The sequence below is a fragment of the Bufo bufo genome, chromosome 9 (assembly GCF_905171765.1).
Source record: "Bufo bufo chromosome 9, aBufBuf1.1, whole genome shotgun sequence".
Classification (NCBI taxonomy): domain Eukaryota; kingdom Metazoa; phylum Chordata; class Amphibia; order Anura; family Bufonidae; genus Bufo; species Bufo bufo.
In genome coordinates, this window is record NC_053397.1 from 189,437,095 (window position 1) to 189,457,665 (window position 20,571).

The window sequence follows — 20,571 nt, forward strand, 5'->3', positions numbered from 1 at the left end:
AGTTCTCACTGCTCTTGATCCTCATGAGGATAGCCCCAGTGTCCTTCTAATATAATCGGCTTTTCTGTACATGGAGATGAGTAACATGCAGCTCATTTCTGTTCTGCAGCTAAAATCACTGCCTATATTTTCCATAGGAAGTGGACAGGGTTACGTTATGGCACGGAAAGCTGCATGTTTGAATGGACTTTAACAGTTGTGCTATAGTAAGATCCATTGTGGGTCACTTACTAACATTCCTGGGCGATGAAAAAGTCCCAAAATCCTTTTTTGCGCCGTCCTCCCCATTTGCCCCGGCAAATTTACTAAATGTTGGTACATTTTATTTTTTTATTATTTTTACTTCAGGCTGCAATAGATTTGCCAATTTTATGACAAAGGAATAAGCCTCATCATAAATGATATGCATCCTCCAGCATCGCTGGGGCGGGTGTGGGCGCGGAGTCGAAGACCGGGGTTTAAATGACACCCATTGACTTTTCTATGCTTTGTGTTACGTCTGTACGACCTGTGGATGAGGGAATGCTTGGACTAAATGTCTTCCTTGGTTCTGTAGGAGTGTGTGACTGCCAGCACAATACCGGAGGTCCACACTGTGAGAGGTGCAGCGAGGGCTTCTATGGAGACAGTACCGCAGCTACCAACTCGGACTGCCAGCCATGCCCATGCCCTGGTGGGTCCAGCTGTGCTGTTGTACCTCGCACTAAGGAAGTGGTGTGTACCAACTGTCCCCTGGGAACTACAGGTGAGTGATCTGTGTCTTTCTGAATCCTTAATTTATTTATGCTCGTCAGAAATGTGATGTTTGGATCTTTACTCTATAATTTAATTTGTCCATAGGAAAAAGATGTGAGCTTTGCGATGATGGGTATTTCGGGGACCCCCTTGGTCAGAACGGAGCTCCCCGCCCCTGTCGGGCCTGCGAATGTAACAGTAACATTGATCCGAATGCAGTGGGGAACTGCGATCGCCTGACAGGCGAGTGTCTGAAGTGTATCTATAACACAGCTGGATTTTACTGTGACCGCTGCAGAGATGGATTCTATGGAAACCCTCTGGGGCCTACACCGAACCAAAAATGCAAAGGTATTGTATACGTGACATTTGCGAAGCTTAATTACGTGTCTTAATTAAAAGGGCAACCTTTTATTCTGGGACCAGTACATGAACACACGTGACCTTGGACTCTCTTACTTCAGCCTGCAGTTGTAACTCGTATGGCACCGTAAAAAGCCAGAGCAGTTGTAATCAGGTGACCGGCCAGTGCGAGTGTCTGCCACATGTCACAGAGAGGGACTGCTCAGCCTGTGAGCCAGGATTCTTCAACCTACAGAGCGGTCAAGGATGTGACAGGTAAAGGGGCAGCGGGAAAAATCTGTGTTGAATATCTGCGGCACAGTCATTATTCCAATCTGAGACATTCTCTTTATTTGCATGGATTCTGCACGAAAAAGCCACAGATTAGACCCATTGATAGATAATGGGGCTAATCCTCATGCGGATCGGCTGAGACTGTCAGGATCAAATCTTCTGTAGCTTCTATGAAAAACACACATCGGTTCTGCCTATGGCAAATCCTTAACTTGTGAGCTTAGCCTTAGGCCCCATGCACAACCATATGCGTTTTTGCAATCCGCAAATCACTGGTCCGCAAAACACAGATATTGGCCGTGTGCATCCTGCATTTTCTCTTCCGCGGGTCCCGCAGTATTTTACAAATGCCTATTCTTGTCCGTAAGATGGACAAGAATATGTCGTGTTCTATTTATTTTATTTTTTTGCGGAGTAGCAGAACAGACATGGATATGGCCAGCACACGGTGTGCTGTCTGCATGTTTTGCGGCCCCGTTGAAATTAATAGGTCCGCATCCAATCAGAAATAATGCGGACCGAAAATACAGTAATGTGCATGGGGCCTATGGTGTTGTTTTTCTATATTACTGCAAATCCTTTAGTTAACGACTAATACTAAGGCCTCATGCACACGGCCATTGTTGCGCCGTTCCATGCATTGGGGACCACAATTAGCGGTCCCCAATGCATGGGCAACATCCGTGCGGCGGCCGGGACGGATCGAGACCCATGGACTTGAATGGGTCCTTGATCTGTCCGCACCGTAAAAAAATAGAACATGTTCTTTCTCGTGCATGGCATTGGGGGACACAGCACCATGGGTATATGCCCAGCTGCCACTAGGAGGCTGACACTAGAAACAAAAAAGTGTTGGCTCCGCCCAGGTGGGCTATACCCCTCTGCAAGAGCCGAGATACACCAGTCTAGTTCTAGTGTCCGTAGGAGGCAGACATGACCTGTTTTGCAGGTCATCCTGCTAATTTTATTTTTTATTTTATTCTATTTTTTTCTCCTTTTTTGTACAGGTTTCTTCAGGACGCAGGGGTGGCTCCATCGTGTTCCACTTTAGTTGCCCCCCTGCGGGCGCGTACTCAGGTACCCGGCAGCCACCCAGTCCCCACTATCTGCTTCCGCAGCGGAATTCCGGCGGACCCACGGCTCCCGTGTTGAGTCCGCCGAGGGGGTGGTTATTGCTGCGCCTGAAAACGTCGGAAGGTGAGTATGGCAGTATCCCACCCCCACCCCCTCCACCCACCACAACCACCTCTTGTCCTGGCCCCCTTTTTAGTTTAGGGAGGCTGATGGCTCTTGGGGGCACTGCACGCTTGCCTGGGCATTCTTTTTGCGGGGGAAAACTTCCTTGGGGCACCCTCGTTTCTAGGGCCTGGCCCTTTAAGACGGCCGATTCTTTCGGCTCCTTCCCGTACCTGCGGGTTTCTTCCGGCTAACTCCTGGCCTTCGGGGCCCCCGCACTCCCAGAGAATCTGTGCTGCGTCCCCGCTTCTGCTGCTGCCTCCGGGCGTTACCGCGATCGCGGGCGTCCGTTTCCGGCAGCATTTTTCTACTCGAGGCCCCGGCTTTTCTCCAGCCTAGGCCGCAGGTCACGTGGGGCGGAGCTCCGTCTCCGCCTTCTGCCTTCCCGGGCTTTTTTCTCCTCCCTCCCCTTTGTGGGCGGTGCCCTGGGAGCCGCGTTTTTTCCTACCAATCCAGCACCAGCGCGGGCTGCTGGGGGGGGCGTGTCTTTCTTGACTACCGGTTCCTGTCCTACCTGCAGCTGTCGCATCTTGCTTCTCCTGCGCCTCGGCTCTCTGGACGTGCTTCTGTGGGACACAGCACCTTGGGTCTGGTAGGCAGCCTCTGGCTGACTCTTTTTTGCTTTGCAGGCTCCTCCATCGCCCTCATGTCTTCTTCTGGTCGGGCCCCCACTCCCCCTGCCGCTATTTCCACTCATTACGCCTGTTCCGTATGTAATAGGAAGTTCCCATGCGGTCAGTCTTCCTCTCTCTGCGTGCAGTGCCTTCCCCCCAGGCCCACCCAGTCCGCCCCTGCGGCCCCCTCTTTGTCGGTCCTTCCGGAATGGGCTGCTACCCTGTCCCAGGCCATAGGTAACCTTGCCAGCCTCTCCCAATCCCTAGCGCAGTCCTTGGACCGTCTGCCCGCTCAGATTGCGGCCGCCTCGGGCAGGGACCCCCCCGCCGGGGATGTCCGTTCCCGCTCTGGTACGAGGTCCGGCAAGCGACCTCGCACAGCCTCGGCTGGGTCCCATTCTTCCTCAGCTACCCCGGATCACTCCCCGGTTAGGTCTGAGTCGGGCGAAATTTCTTCTTCAGCCGCTTCCGCCGTTCCTGGGGACTCCTCCGCTTCTGATTCTGAATCAGAGCGGTGCTCGGCGATGTCTGCGGCCATTCAGGACCTCATCAAAGCCGTCCGTGACGCGCTCCATGTGCAGGACGTTCCCTCCTCCTCCTCCCTGGAGTCGGTGTCCTTCCGCCGGACTAGGCGTTCCACTGTGGTCTTCCCGAATCACGAGGATCTGGACGCACTTCTGGCTAAAGAGTGGCGTCATCCTGATCGGCGCCTTCATCTTACCAAGGCCTCTGACGTCCCCTATCCTTTTTCTGAGGAATCTGTCAATACTTGGACGGTTCCTCCTCAGGTAGACCCTCAGGTTGCTCGCCTGGCGAAGGCTACTACCCTTCCCCTGGCTGACGCGGCTTCCTTGTCGGATCCCGCTGACAAACGGGTCGACTCTTTGGCCAAGTCTGTTTTCATCGCAGCGGGTGCTGCCATCCGTCCTGCGTTTGCCGCCTCCTGGGTGGCTAAGGCCTGCGCTATCTGGGCAAAACAGCTTGTTCGCGCTTTACCCCCAGACTCTGATCAAGGGGAACTGGCAGTGCTTGCCTCTCAAATTTATCAGGCGTCCAAATTTCTTTGCGATGCCTCTATGGAATCGGCCCGCCGATCCGGCCGTGCGGCCGCTAACTCTGTGGCCATCCGCCGCACCATCTGGCTTCGTTCTTGGGCGGCAGATGCCGCCTCCAAGAAGGCTCTGATTTCCCTTCCCTTTCTCGGCGGGAAGCTCTTTGGGAAGCGTTTGGAGGAGCTCATCTCGGAGGCCACTGGCGGTAAGAGCTCTCTTCTTCCCCAGAATCAGCCTCGCCGCCGTCGCTTTCCTGGGTCGTCCTCTCGGGCGCAGTCCTTTTCGGGCCCCCCCTGCCCGATCTGACAAGAAGGCCTCCAGGCCTTCCTTTAAGACCAAGCCCTCCTGGCATGCCAAGCCCAAACCTGCTCGCCCCCAGTCCACTAAACCTCCTTCCGCATGACTCCGTCAAGGTGGGAGGGCGTCTGCTCGCCTTTCAGGACGTCTGGCAAGCAAGTGTAGAAGACGCTTGGGTTCTGGAGGTAGTCTCCTCCGGATACAGGATCGAATTTTCCGATCTTCCGCCGGGACGGTTCTTCCTGACGTCGCCCCCCAGGTCCCCCTCCGGGGCAGAAGATTTTTTTCAGGCCATTCGTTCCCTTCGCTCTCTAGGGGTCATCGTTCCGGTTCCAGAGTCAGAACGCTTTCGGGGGTTCTATTCGAATCTGTTCACGGTTCCCAAAAAGGACGGTTCGCTCCGTCCTATCCTGGACCTGAAGGCGCTGAACCGCTTTGTCCGGGTCCGTCACTTTCGTATGGAATCCCTCCGGTCGGTGATCGCCTCCTTGGAGTCGGACGAGTTCCTGTCGTCCATAGACATTCAGGACGCCTATCTCCACGTCCCCATTGCCCTCTCCCACCAAAGGTTCCTTCGCTTCGCGGTAGGTTCTCTTCATTTCCAATTCGTAGCCCTGCCCTTCGGCCTGGCCTCTGCTCCGAGGGTCTTCACCAAGGTGTTGGCGCCTCTCATGGCCCTTCTTCGTGCCAGGGGGGTCGCCTTGATACCTTACCTGGACGATCTTCTGATTCGGGCCCCGTCGTTGGAGGACAACCTGTCCAGCCTGCACATCACCCTCTCAGCTCTTTCCCAGTTCGGGTGGCTCGTCAACCACTCCAAGTCCTCCCTCGTCCCATGCCAGAGGATGCCCTTCCTGGGCATGATTTTCGACACTCGCCTCGGGCGGGTGTTTCTCCCCCCAGAAAAGATTGCCTCCCTTCAGGCGGGGGTGACGCTTCTCCGCGGCCCGTCCACCCTGACTATCAGGACGTGTATGCGCGTCCTGGGGAGGATGGTGGCTTCCTTCGAAGCCATTCCCTATTCCCAATTCCACTCCCGGGACCTTCAGTTGTTTCTTCTATCCAGGTGGGACAAGTCCCAGGCAGGTCTCGATCGCCTGGTTCGTCTCCCTCTCCAGCTTCGCCAGGACCTCTCCTGGTGGCTTCTTCCTCGGACGGTGTCCCTGGGCCGTTCCTTTCTTCCCCCCAGTTGGCGGGTGGTCACGACGGACGCCAGCCTCTTGGGTTGGGGAGCTGTCCTCGACTCTCTCACAGTCCAGGGTCTTTGGTCTGCTCAGGAGTCCTCCCTGCAGATAAATGTACTCGAGCTCAGGGCAATTTTCCTGGCACTGTCTCACTGGACCCCACGTCTTCGCTGTCTCCCGGTCCGGGTTCAAACAGACAATTCCACCGCCGTGGCTTATCTGAACCACCAAGGGGGCACCAGGAGCGTGATGGCCTTGCAGGAAGCCTCCCATATCCTGCGCTGGGCGGAACTCCACGTTCCCGTCCTTTCCGCGGTGCACATTCCCGGGGTCGACAATTGGGCGGCAGACTCCCTCAGTCGTCAGCTAGTCGACCCGGGCGAATGGTCTCTTCACCCAGAGGTGTTCCTCCAACTTTGTCACCGATGGGGAACTCCGGACGTGGATCTTTTCGCGTCACGTCTCAACCACAGGATTCCGCGCTATGTCGCGCGGTCCAGAGACCCTCAGGCTTTCGCGGTAGACGCCCTAGTTCTGCCTTGGTCTCAGTTCAACCTTCTGTACCTGTTCCCCCCCATTCCCCTCCTGCCCGAGTGCTCAAGCGTCTCAAGGCAGCCCGGGTTTCGGCAATCCTGGTGGCTCCGGATTGGCCCCGCAGGGCGTGGTACGCAGATCTAGTGTTTCTGCTCGCCGACGCTCCGTGGCGACTTCCTCTGCGCCACGATCTCCTTTCTCAGGGTCCTCTGTACCACCCGAATTTACTTCAGCTTCGTTTGACGGCGTGGCCGTTGAGACCGCGGTCTTGAAGTCCCGTGGCCTCTCGGATTCTGTCATTCAGACGATGCTTCACGCTCGCAAACCCCAGTCAGCCCGTATTTACTACCGGACCTGGAGAGCGTATTTTGCCTGGTGCGAGTCTGGGCGCTTCCGCCCTCTTCATTTCTCCGTCCCTAACGTTCTGGCCTTCCTTCAGGCCGGTTTTGAGAAGGGTCTTCGCCTAGCTTCTCTCAGAGGACAGATTTCGGCCCTCTCAGTCCTTTTCCAACGTCCTGTGGCCTCGCGGGCTCAGGTTAGGACTTTCCTACAGGGTGTCGCTCGCCGAGCCCCCCCCTTTCGTTTTCCAGTGGAGCCGTGGGACCTGAATCTCGTCCTTGGCGCCCTTCAGTCTTCTCCCTTCGAGCCTTTGGCAGAGATCTCTCTGTCGTTTGTCTCGTTCAAGGTGGCCTTCTTAGTGGCAGTCACCTCCATCCGCCGGGTTTCCGAACTGGCGGCGCTTTCTTGCCGTTCGCCTTTCCTGGTTTTCCATCAGGACAAGGTGGTGTTGCGTCCCGTTCCCTCTTTTCTTCCAAAGGTGGTCTCCTCGTTTCATATCAATGAAGAGATCGTCCTTCCCTCTTTCTGCCCTAATCCTTCTCACCCTAGGGAGAAATCCCTCCATTGCCTTGACGTTGTTCGGGCCCTTCGCCTGTACCTTCGCCTCACGGAACCTTTCCGTCGTTCGGATTCCCTTTTCGTGGTCCCGGCGGGTCCTCGTAGGGGTTTGCCTGCCTCCAAGGCTACCATCTCTCGCTGGGTTCGGTCGGCTGTCAAGGAGGCCTATATCGCAAAGGGCCGTGCTCCCCCTTCCAGGTTGACCGCTCATTCGACTAGGGCAGTTGGGGCTTCCTGGGCGGTGCGTCATCAGGCATCTGCTTCCCAGGTCTGCCGGGCCGCCACCTGGGCGTCAGTTCACACTTTCTCTAAGTTTTATCACATTCATTCTCTGGCTTCCGCTGACGCTAGCCTGGGGCGCAAGGTTCTGCAAGCAGCTGTGCTTTAGATTGGCGACATGGCGTTCTTCTTCCCTCCCTCAGGGACTGCTTTGGGACGTCCCATGGTGCTGTGTCCCCCAATGCCATGCACGAGAAAAATGGATTTTTTGTACTCACCGTAAAATCCTTTTCTCGTAGTAGGCATTGGGGGACACAGATCCCTCCCATTTTCTTACTGAGTTTCTTCTTGTTGTGGTCCCGGCGATTTGTGGTCGTTGGGTTTCCCCAGTTGAAGACTTGTTGGCGTTCAGTTTTCTGTTTGTTCAGGTGTATGGCGTTCCTACTGCTTTTGTACCGACTGGTGTATCTCGGCTCTTGCAGAGGGGTATAGCCCACCTGGGCGGAGCCAACACTTTTTTGTTTCTAGTGTCAGCCTCCTAGTGGCAGCTGGGCATATACCCATGGTGCTGTGTCCCCCAATGCCTACTACGAGAAAAGGATTTTACGGTGAGTACAAAAAATCCATTTATTTTTTTGCGGTGCGGAAGCATGGACAGAAACACCACGGAAGCACTCCATAGTGCTTCCGTGGGGTTCCAATCCGTGCTTCCGTTCTGCACCGCATCTCCCGGATTGAAGACCCATTGACTTAACCCCTTAAGGACACAGCCTTTTTACACCTTAGGACCAGGCCATTTTTTGCAAATCTGACCAGAGTCCCTTTAAGTGCTGATAACTTTAAAACGCTTTGACTTATCCAGGCCGTTCTGAGATTGTTTTTTCGTCACATATTGTACTTCATGACACTGGTAAAATGAAGTCAAAAAAATTATTTTTTTTGCACCAAAAAATACCTATTTTAACAAAAATTTGGAAAAATTTGCAAATTTAAAAGTTTCAGTTTCTCTACTTCTGTAATACATAGTAATACCCCCAAAAATTGTGATGACTTTACATTCCCAATATGTCTACTTCATGTTTGAATTGTTTTGGGAATGATATTTTATTTTTTGGGGATGTTACAAGGCTTAGAAGTTTAGAAGCAAATCTTGAAATTTTTCAGAAATTTACAAAAACTAAATTTTTAGGGACCAGTTCAGGTCTCAAGTCACTTTGCGAGGCTTACATAATAGAAACCACCCAAAAATGACCCCATCTAAGAAACTACACCCCTCAAGGTATTCAAAACTGATTTTGCATACGTTGTTAACCCTTTAGGTGTTGCACAAGAGTTATTGGCAAATGGGGAGGAAATTTGAGAATTTCATTTTTTTGTCTAATTTTTCATTTTAACCCATTTTTTCCACTAACAAATCAAGGGTTAACAGCCAAACAAGACTGTATCTTTATTGCCCTGACTCTGCCGTTTACAGAAACACCCAATATGTGGCCGTAAACTACTGTACGGCCACACAGCGGGGCGTAGAGTGAAAGGTGCGCCGTATGGTTTTTGGAGGGCTGATTTTTATGGACTGGTTTATTTACACCATGTCCCATTTGAAGCCCCCCTGATGCACCCCTAGAGGAGAAACTCCATAAAAGTGACCCCATCTAAGAAACTACACCCCTCAAGCTATTCAAAACTGATTTTACATACATCGTTAACCCTTTAGGTGTTGCACAGGAGTTATTGGCAAATGGCGATGAAATTTGAGAATTTCATTTTTTTGCCTAATTTTCCATTTTAACCCATTTTTTCCACTAACAAAGCAAGGGTTAACAGCCAAACAAGACTGTATCTTTATTGCCCTGACTCTGCTGTTTACAGAAACACCCCATATGTGGCCGTAAACTACTGTACGGGCACACAGCGGGGAGTAGAGTGAAAGGTGCGCCGTTTGGTTTTTGGAGGGCTGATTTTGCTGGACTGTTTTTTTGGCACCATGTCCCATTTGAAGCCCCCCTGATGCACCCCTGGAGTAGAAACTCCATAAAAGTGACCCCATCTAAGAAACTACACCCCTCAAGGTATTCAAAACTGATTTTACAAACTTTGTTAACCCTTTAGGTGTTGCACAAGATTTAATGGAAAATAGAGATACAATTTCAAAATTTCACTTTTTTGGCAGATTTTCCATTTTAATATTTTTTTTCCAGTTATAAAGCAAGGGTTAACAGCCAAACAAAACTCATTATTTATGGCCCTGATTCTGTAGTTTACAGAAACACCCCATATGTGGTCGTAAACTGCTGTACGGGCACACGGCAGGGCGCAGAAGGAAAGGAACGCCATACGGTTTTTGGAAGGCAGATTTTGCTGGACAGTTTTTTTTTACACCATGTCCCATTTGAAGCCCCCCTGATGCACCCCTAGAGTAGAAACTCCAAAAAAGTGACCCCATTTTAGAAACTACGGGATAGGGTGGCAGTTTTGTTGGTACTAGTTTAGGGTACATATGATTTTTGGTTGCTCTATATTACACTTTTTGTGCGGCAAGGTAACAAGAAATAGATTTTTTGGCACGTTTTTATTTTTTGTTATTGACAACATTCATCTGACAGGTTAGATCATGTGGTAATTTTATAGAGCAGGTTGTCACGGACGCGGCGATACCTAATATGTATACAATTTTTTTTATTTATGTAAGTTTTACACAATGATTTCATTTTTAAAACAAAAAAAAATGTTTTAGTGTCTCCATAGTCTAAGAGCCATAGTTTTTTCAGTTTTTGGGCGATTATCTTAAGTAGGGTCTCATTTTTTGCGGGATGAAATGACGGTTTGATTGGCATCTATTTTGGGGTGCATATGACTTTTTGATTGCTTGCTATTACACTTTTTGTGACGTAAGATGACAAAAAATGGCTTTTTTTACACCGTTTTTATTTTAATTTTTTTACGGTGGTCATCTGAGGGGTTAGATCATGTGATATTTTTATAGAGCCGGTCGATACGGACGCGGCGATACCTAATATGTATACTTTTTTTTTTATTTATGTAAGTTTTACACAATGATTTCATTTTTGAAACAAAAAAAATCATGTTTTAGTGTTTCCATAGTCTAAGAGCCATAGTTTTTTCAGTTTTTGGGCGATTATCTTGGGTAGGGTATGATTTTTGCGGGATGAGATGACGGTTTGATTGGTACTATTTTGGCGTACATGCGACTTTTTTGATCACTTTTATTACCTTTTTTGGGAAGTAAGGTGGGCAAAATTTCAATTTCATCATAGTTTTTTATTTTTATGGTGTTCACCGTTCGGGTAAAGTAACATAACCGTTTTATAGATCAGGTCGTTACGGACGCGGCGATACCAAACATGTGTAGGGAATTTTATTTCTTTCATTTTTTATCAGTGATAAGTGTTTTTTGATTTTTACTTTTTTTTCACTTTTATTCACTTTTTTTTGACCCAGACCCACTTGGTTCTTGAAGATCCAGTGGGTCTGATGTCTGTATAATACAGTACAGAACAATATATATTGTACTGCACTGTATTTTACTTACACTGAACAGATCTATGCCTTTCAGCACAGATCTGTTCAGCACCATGGACAGCAGGACGCCTGAGAGGCGTCCTGTTGCCATGGGAACCTTCCCCGTCTGCTCAGAACTGCGCAGACGGGGAAGGGTAAGCACAGGGCTGAGGGGGGCTCTCTGGGGGCTCTCTCCCTCTCCCATCGGGGGGCTGCAAAGGCACAGCAGCCCCCCGATGGGAGAGGGAGGGAGCTTCCTGCGCTGTTAACCTTTTCCATACAGCGGTCCGTACGGACCGCTGTATGGAAAGGGTTAACGGCTGACATCGCATCGCAGATGTCAGCCGTTTATACCAGGGTGCCAGCAATGTGCTGGCACCCTGGTATACCCACTAGAAACCAACGATTATACAAGGGGAGGCGGGCGGGGGATCGCGATCCCGCCTGCCGCACCGCCCGCCTCCCGCACCGCCTGCACTGCCCGCAACCCTCCCCCTGCACCTCCCACCGGGCTAAAATCACTCGGGGGGTGCAGGGGGAGGGATACAGATCTATTTTAGGAATACTAAAGTTTCTGATCCCCGCGGTCAGGGACCGCAGGGATCAGAAACTGCAGAAATCGCAGTAAACCGCAGGTCTGAATTGACCTGCGGTTTGCCGCGATCGCCGACATGGTGGGGTCACGGGACCCCCCCGCGCATTTAGCCTAGGTGCCTGCTCGATGATTTGAGCAGGCACCGGGTTCCGATCACTGCCGGCTGGGCGGCAGTGATAGGAACAACACATGACGTACCGGTACGTCATGTGTCCTTAAGTACCAGGACATCATGACGTACCGGTACGTCATGTGTCCTTAAGAGGTTAAATGGGTCCGCATCTGTGATGCTGGGTGCACATGGCCGGTGCCCATGTATTGCGAACCCGCCGTATGTGGGCCGAAATACGGCCACGTCCGGGCAACGGCCGTGTGCATGAGCCCTAAGTAATAGATTTCTAACTACATGTTTTGCATTTCTTAGATGCGAGTGCCATCCCCTGGGATCTACAAATGGGCAGTGTGATGTTCGTACTGGGCAGTGTGAATGCCAGCCGGGCATCAGTGGACTGCGCTGTCAGCACTGTGAGCCCAACCACTTTGGCTTTGGACCTGAAGGCTGTAAACGTAAGTGTCTTGAGTGTAATCCCATCTTTATATCATGATTCAAGCGCCAGCTACTAGGGAATTGCATTATCTGTTACCTCTGTCATGAACATGATAAGCAGGAGTCCTATATCGGAGGCCATTCATTTCTTGTCATTGTGTCTCGTAGCATGTGACTGCGATCCTGAGGGCTCCCTCAGTTTACAATGCAAGGAGGATGGGCGCTGTGAGTGTAAAGATGGTTTTGTGGGAGCCCGCTGTGACCAGTGCGAGGAAAACTATTTCTACAACCGTTCAGGACCAGGCTGCCAAGAATGTCCTGCCTGTTACCGACTGGTAAAAGATAAGGTGAGCCGTCTTCTCTTCACTATACTGTTGCATTATCCAGTCAGTGTAGCACCGGGTACAGGCGGATTTTGGGGATGCTCAATCATTGCTACTTTTCAGTACCTTAGGGCGCTGCCACACGTTCAGGTGTGGATCATAAGAGGAGAGAAAGTATAGATACTATCTTAACCTGTTTATTTAAATCCACTCCTGGTTTCAAATACTATATCAAAAACCTGAATGTGTGGCAGCACTCTCGGCTAGTTTCAGATGAATGTGTCCTGTGCGGAAATCGCACTCCGTGTGTGACCATGATTCCCCGTTATGGACACTGCTCTTTTCTCAAGAGCGCACATCATTATACGGATTTATAATGCTTCTGCATGAGCTGTATCTACTGAATTATACTGAAAGCATTATGTCAGTATAATTCTGTAGGAGTAAAGCCATGCAGAGACACACAGCATTATAAATCAGTATAATGCCATGCTCTCCTGAAAAAAGAGCAGTGTCCATAATCCAGAACTGCGCTCACACGGAGCGTGATTTTAGCACAGGACACGCTCGTCTGAAAGAACCCTTTTTTTTGAGAATGACATGCCTTTTTTTTTTTTTCGCGTGGATTTTCGCTCTCTCATTTTGATTCATTTTTTGGAACTAAAATCAGCAAAGGGAAAACGGACAGCTGACTTAAATTATCTTAAAGGGGGTTATATCACTTCAGCAAATGGCATTTATCATGTAGTTAATGTAAATGACATACTAATGTATTGTGATTGTCTATATTGCCTCCTTGGCTTGATTCATTTTTCCATCTACCGGTAATTATACACTGCTCATTTCCATGGTTACGACCACCCTGCAATCCAACAGCAGTGGTCATGCTTGCACACTATATAGAAAGAGCGCTGGCAGGGTGGTTGTAAACCCTGGATACGGGCAGTGTTTTAATAAGATAGAAAAATGGCAATATGGGCAATCTTAATACATTAGTAACTGCTTTGGATTCCGCTAAGGTTCTTTCATACTATAAATGCAATTTTCAGAGATTTGATTTGGAGGGGAGGTGTGCCAAGGATTAAACTTTCAACCCTGCAGAGACTTAAAACACAGGGAGGTTTGGCGGTGCCAGATCCATGGTCCTACTATATTGCAGCCCAGTTACAGCATCTTAGGGGATGGGGAGATGAGTCTAGACTGAATAGCTCAGGTCGTATTATTCAGCATTTAACATTACGCACTTGCTTATTGTCTGCTTTGGAGGATGGATCTTTTCGTTCCCATGGCGCTCAATACCCTGTGTTATCCATGATACATAAAATATGGTGGAAAGCCAAAGAGAAATTGAATATTTCGGGGTATATTACACACACACCTATATGGCCAAACCATCTATATCCTGAATTGGATAAGGTTAGTGGAGTACAGCAGTGGAGTCAATATGGGCTGAATAAGATGGCTCAACTGTTTCTGGGTGGGGCACTGAAAGGTTTTGAAGTGTTAAGGCAGGAGTTCAATATCCCCCATAGGTGTTTCTATGTATATCTACAGTTACGACATGCTATTCAGACCCAAGAAAGGAGGGGAAAGATACGGCAGGCAGCTAGATGTGTTATCAATGAGTATACTGCACGAGCAGGGACCACTGGTGGGGTGATTTCCCTCTATTACAGCACGCTCAGGGAGGAAATTGATAAATCCAATCCATTACAGCTGTATGACAAATGGAAAAAGGATATTGAGGGCCTGACGGAGGAGAATTGGGAGAAGACTCTCAAGGATTTGCCAACATTGTCACTGAGCGAATCTTCTAGGATTTCTCAATTGTATCTCCTACATAGGGTTTATAGAACACCTACATTACTGTTAAAAATGGGCTATAGGAATGATGATAAGTGTCCACGTTGTAATGTATCGGGTGCAAACTTGATCCATTTAATGTGGAACTGCCCACGGTTAAGGAGGTATTGGGTGGAGGTGCTGGAATTCATCAATAGAGTCTTTCAGGTGAACTTGGAGGTTAACCCGTTAATTTGTTTAATGGGCCTTGTGGAAGTGCCTAGGACTATGGGGAAAAGGAAAATGGCTATTAAGAGAGTACTGTACCAGGCAAGAAAGTGCATAGCATTTCACTGGATAGATGAGATGGCGCCCACCAGCCAAGAAGTAGTGAATAGGGTACATGCATTGATTGAATTGGAGGAATATGTTTACCTGAAAAGGGATTCGAAGAAAAAATTTGAAGCAGTTTGGTCTTCATGGATCTCATATTATGAGCTGTCTTAGAGGTGACTGAATACTTTGAATGGAATGAAAGATTTAAAGGATAATTGATATGGGTGAATGGTAGACTGTTGGATGATGGTTGATATTCAAATGCTTACGACATAGAGTTATGTGTGGATAATAGAAATCCATGAAGTTATATGGTCCGCCCCAGAAGATTAGACGGTGATGCCTTCAAAAAGAATACCATGAACTTACATTTATGGACCATACCTGAATTCTTCTTTCAAGTGACTGTGCTTTGGGAAAGGGGGATGGGATGGAGGGAGGGGGGAGGAGAGGGGAGGGGTTATAGTTGTGTATTTGTATAATGCACTTTCTTGTAAAACCAAAATAAAAATTATTTGATCAAAAAAAAACATTAGTAACTGCTTTGAATCAACTTTGTCTTACAAGATAAAGACCATTTTCTGTAGTGAGACAACCCCTGTAGGGTCTATTCACACGTCCGTTTTTTCTTTCCTGATCTGTTCCGTTTTTTGCTGAACAGATCTGGACCAGATCTGGACCCATTCATTTTCAATGGGTCCTGGAAAAAAACGGACAGCTCAATGTCTGATCTTTTTCAGGACCCATTGAAAATGAATGGGTCCAGATCTGGTCCAGATCTGTTCAGCAAAAAACGGAACAGATCAGGAAAGAAACAACGGACGTGTGAATGGACCCTTAATGTAAGGACTCTTTCACACTTGCGTTATTGTCTTCCGGCATAGAGTTCCGTCGTCGGGACTCTATGCCGGAAGAATACTGATCAGGATTATCCTAATGCATTCTGAATGGAGAGTAATCCGTTCAGGATGCATCAGGATGTCTTCAGTTCCGGTACGGAACGTTTTTTGGCCGGAGAAAATACCGCAGCATGCTGCGCTTTTTGCTCCGGCCAAAAATCCTGAAGACTTGCCGCAAGGCCGGATCCGGGATCAATGCCCATTGAAAGGCATTGATCCGGATCCGGCCTTAAGCTAAACGTCGTTTCGGCGCATTGCCGGACCCGACGTTTAGCTTTTTCTGAATAGTTACCATGGCTGCCGGGACGCTAAAGTCCTGACAGCCATGGTAAAGTGTAGCGGGGAGTGGGGGAGCAGTATACTTACCGTCCGTGCGGCTCCCCGGGCGCTCCAGAGTGACGTCAGGGCGCCCCAAGCGCATGGATCACGTGATCACATGGATCACGTCATCAATGCGCATGGGGCGCTCTGACGTCATTCTGGAGCGCCCGGGGAGCCGCACGGACTGTAAGTATACTGCTCCCCCGCTCCCCGCTCCTACTATGGCAACCAGGACTTTAATAGCGTCCTGGGTGCCATAGTAACACTGAAAGCATTTGGAAGACGGTTCCGTCTTCAAATGCTTTCAGTACACTTGCGTTGTTACGGATCCGGCAGGCACCTCCGGCAACGGAAGTGCATGCCGGATCCCAACAACGCAAGTGTGAAAGAGGCCTAACTCTATTTTGGAATTAATGTCATTCAGTTTTGCTGTCTGTTTTTCCTTTTGAAAGCACAGCCGCAACATGTGCCAGCACCCTAGAATGCACAGCATTCTGGTAAATGAGGCATTGCTGATAGGATCCATAGGACACCAGATTTGATGCAGTCTGTGGATTCTGCCGTGCACATGCGCCGATGTCTCAATAGCGCTCTGTAGGAACCAACAACTTGGAATCCGTGCTGAGACTTCCGCACATGAACAAATCACTTTAATGGAATGAACCGATGGACGATGCGGTTACATGGCTGTGTAACTTTTGGCATCAGGTGGTGCTAGGCTTCTGAATGCACCAGTTTGTGAGTTCCATCAAATGCAAAGTTTGAAAATGTACTAAATTAGGATTTTTTTTTTATATTGCAATTGTGACTTGCATGGAATATAATCAGTTTGCATATTTTGTGGTTTTTAGGTGTTGGAACAAAGACAAAAATTGGAGGAACTGGAAGAACTCCTGAAGAATCTGGGAACGGGGGATGACGCAGTTACTGATCAGGGCTTTGAAGAGCGGCTTAGAGATGCTGAGAAGGCGGTCAGTGACCTCCTTTTGGATGCCCAGGGAAGCAAAGGTACAGTCTCTCTGCCTTGAGTTTTGATCTGGGTGAAAAATGAACACTTCTTATTCATAGTTGTCCCTGTTTGTTATTAGATGTAGATCAGGGAATGCTGGATCGCCTTGCTGAGATAAATGCTACACTTGGTTCTCAACTGGAACGTCTGCAGAACATCAGAGATATGGTCCGTGAGACTGACAAGCAGGCGAAAGAAGCTCGAGACCGCGTGGAAAGCACAGAGCTAATCATTGAGTCTGCAAGAGAGCAACTGGAGAGAGCCAAAGTGGCCATTGCTAATGTGGTAAGCCCTGATGCTACAGGAACTTGGATGAGCCCAATGACTAGAGGTCATAAGAAAGATCTGCCAGATTGCAGACTAGTTTCATTAGCCTATGAATTGGTGGGTGCTTTGCGTCAAACCTCAGGTCACCTAAATGAAAATTCAAACAATAGTTTGACCAATAGTTAATAGTTTGTACAGGAACTGCAGTAGGACTGCTATAGAGCTCCGTGAGGCCTAAACTATACCACTGTTCTGTACAAATCGGACAAAACAATCAGTGCGGATTCCATGTACATTGCATTGGAGAATAGTGCGAGAAATACGGATCCTTTCGGATCATGTACACCAATGCTTGGAGGCTGTAAGGCCTTGTATTTGGGAACCACACGGCCTCCATGCATGGCCATACAAGCTTGATGCACAGGGCTGTGCTGTCTACTTGGCACATGTGGACATGCATGAAGCTATTCTTGATCCAACAGCTTCTCTAGGTGGGGCAGGGCAGAGATGAAGTTATTTGGGACAAATGATCTGTGCAAATAGACAAGCTCCCAGATATTGATGACCTATTTGATGATTAATCCAACCAGGGAAAAATTTTCACGAGTTTGATGTGAAGCACAGTTTTAAGATAAATCGGTGCTTTTCGTACTCGCAGCAGAACCACTTCCTTTAAATTGAGAATAGACTTGGCATTGCACCTGTGTCGTGGAAATCTCTCAATTCCAGAGTTAAAGTAGGCTCCTGATCATTTATTTCGCTTTGTGTTGCAGTCTATCACCCCACCGGAAACTGGCGGTGACCCTAATAATATGACTTTGCTGGCAGAAGAGGCAAGGAAACTAGCTGAAAGGTGAGTGCACTCAAGTCAGGAAAATCACAGATGTGTTCATTGATATCAGAACCTAAAGCGCGTCACATACGTAGCCCCAAATGTGACTTGACTCCTTTCCAATGTACCTGTTCATGTGTTCAGGCATACCCAAGAAGCTCGTGAAATAGAGAAAATGGCCAAGGAAGCGAACGACACTGCAAATGAAGCCTACCGCCTGCTCCTAAAGACTCTTGCTGCGGAGAACCAGACTGCATCCGATATTGAGGAACTGAATAAGAAGTAAGTTGAAGCACCTTCTATATCCACCTCATTCTGAAGCTTTATGGAGAGCCCTTCTCACTGGCATGCAATTAACGGTTCTCTACAGCAAATGCGTTTTCCTTGTCCATCAGGTATAACCAAGCTAAGGAGCTTTCTCGGGAACTGGAGAAACAGGCGAGCAAAGTGCATGCCGAGGCAGAGGAAGCAGGAAACCGGGCACTGCAGATCTATGCCAACCTCACCAGTATTCCAGCGATTGACACCACGGCTTTACAGGTGAAGAATAGGTTAAAAATCTTTAGTGTAAGAATACCACAACATAGGAATGGCAGAAATGACCCCCCCTGAGTAATAAGCAGGTGCTTATGATTGGGAATCTGCATACAGAACTTCCTCTTGAAGTTTTTTAACTTGAGAAACATTTATAGGTCAATTAACAGACTCTGACGAACAGGAAAAATGGCCGTCACATGGCCATTTTTAGAACCAGTAGAAGTCTATGGGGCTATTCACTTTTTAGTGGCCAGTAAATAGTTTACGTAAAAAAAAATGGGACACGTCCTTTTTTTTGTGACCAGATTGATCCCCATTAAAATCAATGGGCCCATTTTTAGTAAATGTTTAGGCAGGAGTGCACCCGTCTAATGGCCATCAAAAATGGATAAAAGTGCCTTTCACAGATATAAAAAAAAAAAAGAAGATGCATCCACTTGAACGCGAGGGAACACTCGCTATGCACTAGAGAACGCGACCTGGGCGGATTAAGTCCTGCTTCCTCCAGTCCAGAGCAAGTGTTCCCTTGCATTCAAGAGGATAAGGTGAGTATTTAATTTTTTTCGCACCCAGTAGAATGGAGGGCACTATTGGGGGCATTATTTATACTGGAAAGCACTATTGGGGGCAATATATATAATGAAGGATACTATTGGGGGCAATATTTATAATGGAGGGCACTATTGCGAGCAATATAGATTGAAGGCCACTATTGGGGTGTATTTTATATACAGGGGGCACAGTGGGAGGCCTAATAGAACCTGGGGGCAATACGGCGGTGGTTATTTATACTGACACTGTGGGGGTGTATAATATATATACTGAGGCCACTGCAGTGGTTGGGATGTTCCAAAAAAAAATAAAAAAAAAGGCCATGAAAAATGGATGAATGTCATCAAAAACGGATGCAAAACGACTGTTGAAAACGTACAAATGGCCAGAAAATGGTTGCAGAATGGCGCATAAAAACTGACATTGTGTCCGTTTTTAATGGCTATTTTTTTGTTTGTTTTACTGTCGTGTGAATGTGGCCTTAAGATACAAAAAAGCCAGCAAGTGACATACATCATACATACAACTCAGATGTTCTCCAGACCTAGGATCTGTTTAATACCAAAGGCTGTCATCCTTTGAAACGCAAGATTTATATGCATGATAAGTGCAGATGTCTAATGCAGATGTTATCATCTTGAAATCCAATACACTGAGGAAGGGGATTATGAAGAGGTGACCCTGTGTAGTTTCTGCCGGTGTCCTTTACGATGGACCGAGACTGTTAGTGCTTTGGAGTCCAAATATACCCATTTTGTTTTTTGTGTTGTTTTTTTTTTTTGTAATATCCTACCAGAACGAGGCTGGAAAGATCCAGAAAGAGGCACAAGACTTAGATCTGCTGATTGATCGAAAGCTAAAAGACTATGAAGACCTACGTGACGACATGAGAAACAAGGAGATGGAAGTTAAACGCCTGCTTGACAAAGGCAGAAGCGAGCAGCAGGTAAGTCCCTTCGTGGAGTCAACCCATTAATCAGATATTGACGACCTCTCCTGTTATCACTCCTGCCATGTCTGCTTTAGTAAATAATGATATTCCACATAAAATGACCATTCTTGAGCATCTATTCTCATCATTCCTGTGTTATCACTCCTCTGTTATTCCTATTAGAAGTGTATAGATAAATTGACAACTGAATATTACCGTTTGGGGGTTGTGTCTCTACGCCATCTACTACTATCCAGCTGGTGCTGGCAATGTCACAAGGGGAATGGTAGCACCAGTTGGCACTTAATTCATAAACTTCTAATAGGAATAATAAAGAAATGGCACAACACAGAGTTGTAAGAATAGATGGTCCCAGAATTTTTACTTCATGGGGAATGCAAGTAGTTATTAAAACATCCCAGGAGAGGTGACAACAGCTCCTCTGTAACTGAAATGATTCCATCTTCATCTGAAGTATTGAAAGTAAGATGCTAATCACAGCCTTTGCGCATTGCACAGTAGCATATTCTAATTTATGAAGATGGACTCTAGCAGGGGTCGTCTCACTTCAGAAAATGGCATTTATCATGTAGAGAAAGTTAATACAAGGCACTTACTAATGTATTGTGATTGTCCATATTGCCTCCTCTGCTGGCTGGATTCATTTTTCCATTTGCGTCATTGCCATTGCATTGCAGCACAGATACGAGGCAGTAA

The 20,571-nt window shown here is 48.0% G+C and overlaps 1 protein-coding gene across 1 annotated transcript in view; it reads left to right on the forward strand.

The window, feature by feature from the left end:
- Positions 1-20,571, forward strand: part of LAMC1 (laminin subunit gamma 1) — a 120,455-nt gene that overhangs the window by 93,989 nt on the left and 5,895 nt on the right. Inside the window, exons 13-23 of the mRNA XM_040407299.1 lie at positions 557-745; positions 841-1,086; positions 1,200-1,353; positions 11,943-12,085; positions 12,234-12,412; positions 16,578-16,734; positions 16,815-17,020; positions 17,776-17,855; positions 17,979-18,116; positions 18,230-18,374; positions 19,720-19,869. Of these exons, the coding sequence (XP_040263233.1) occupies positions 557-745; positions 841-1,086; positions 1,200-1,353; positions 11,943-12,085; positions 12,234-12,412; positions 16,578-16,734; positions 16,815-17,020; positions 17,776-17,855; positions 17,979-18,116; positions 18,230-18,374; positions 19,720-19,869 (1,787 nt within the window). The remainder of the gene's footprint in view (positions 1-556; positions 746-840; positions 1,087-1,199; positions 1,354-11,942; positions 12,086-12,233; positions 12,413-16,577; positions 16,735-16,814; positions 17,021-17,775; positions 17,856-17,978; positions 18,117-18,229; positions 18,375-19,719; positions 19,870-20,571) is intronic.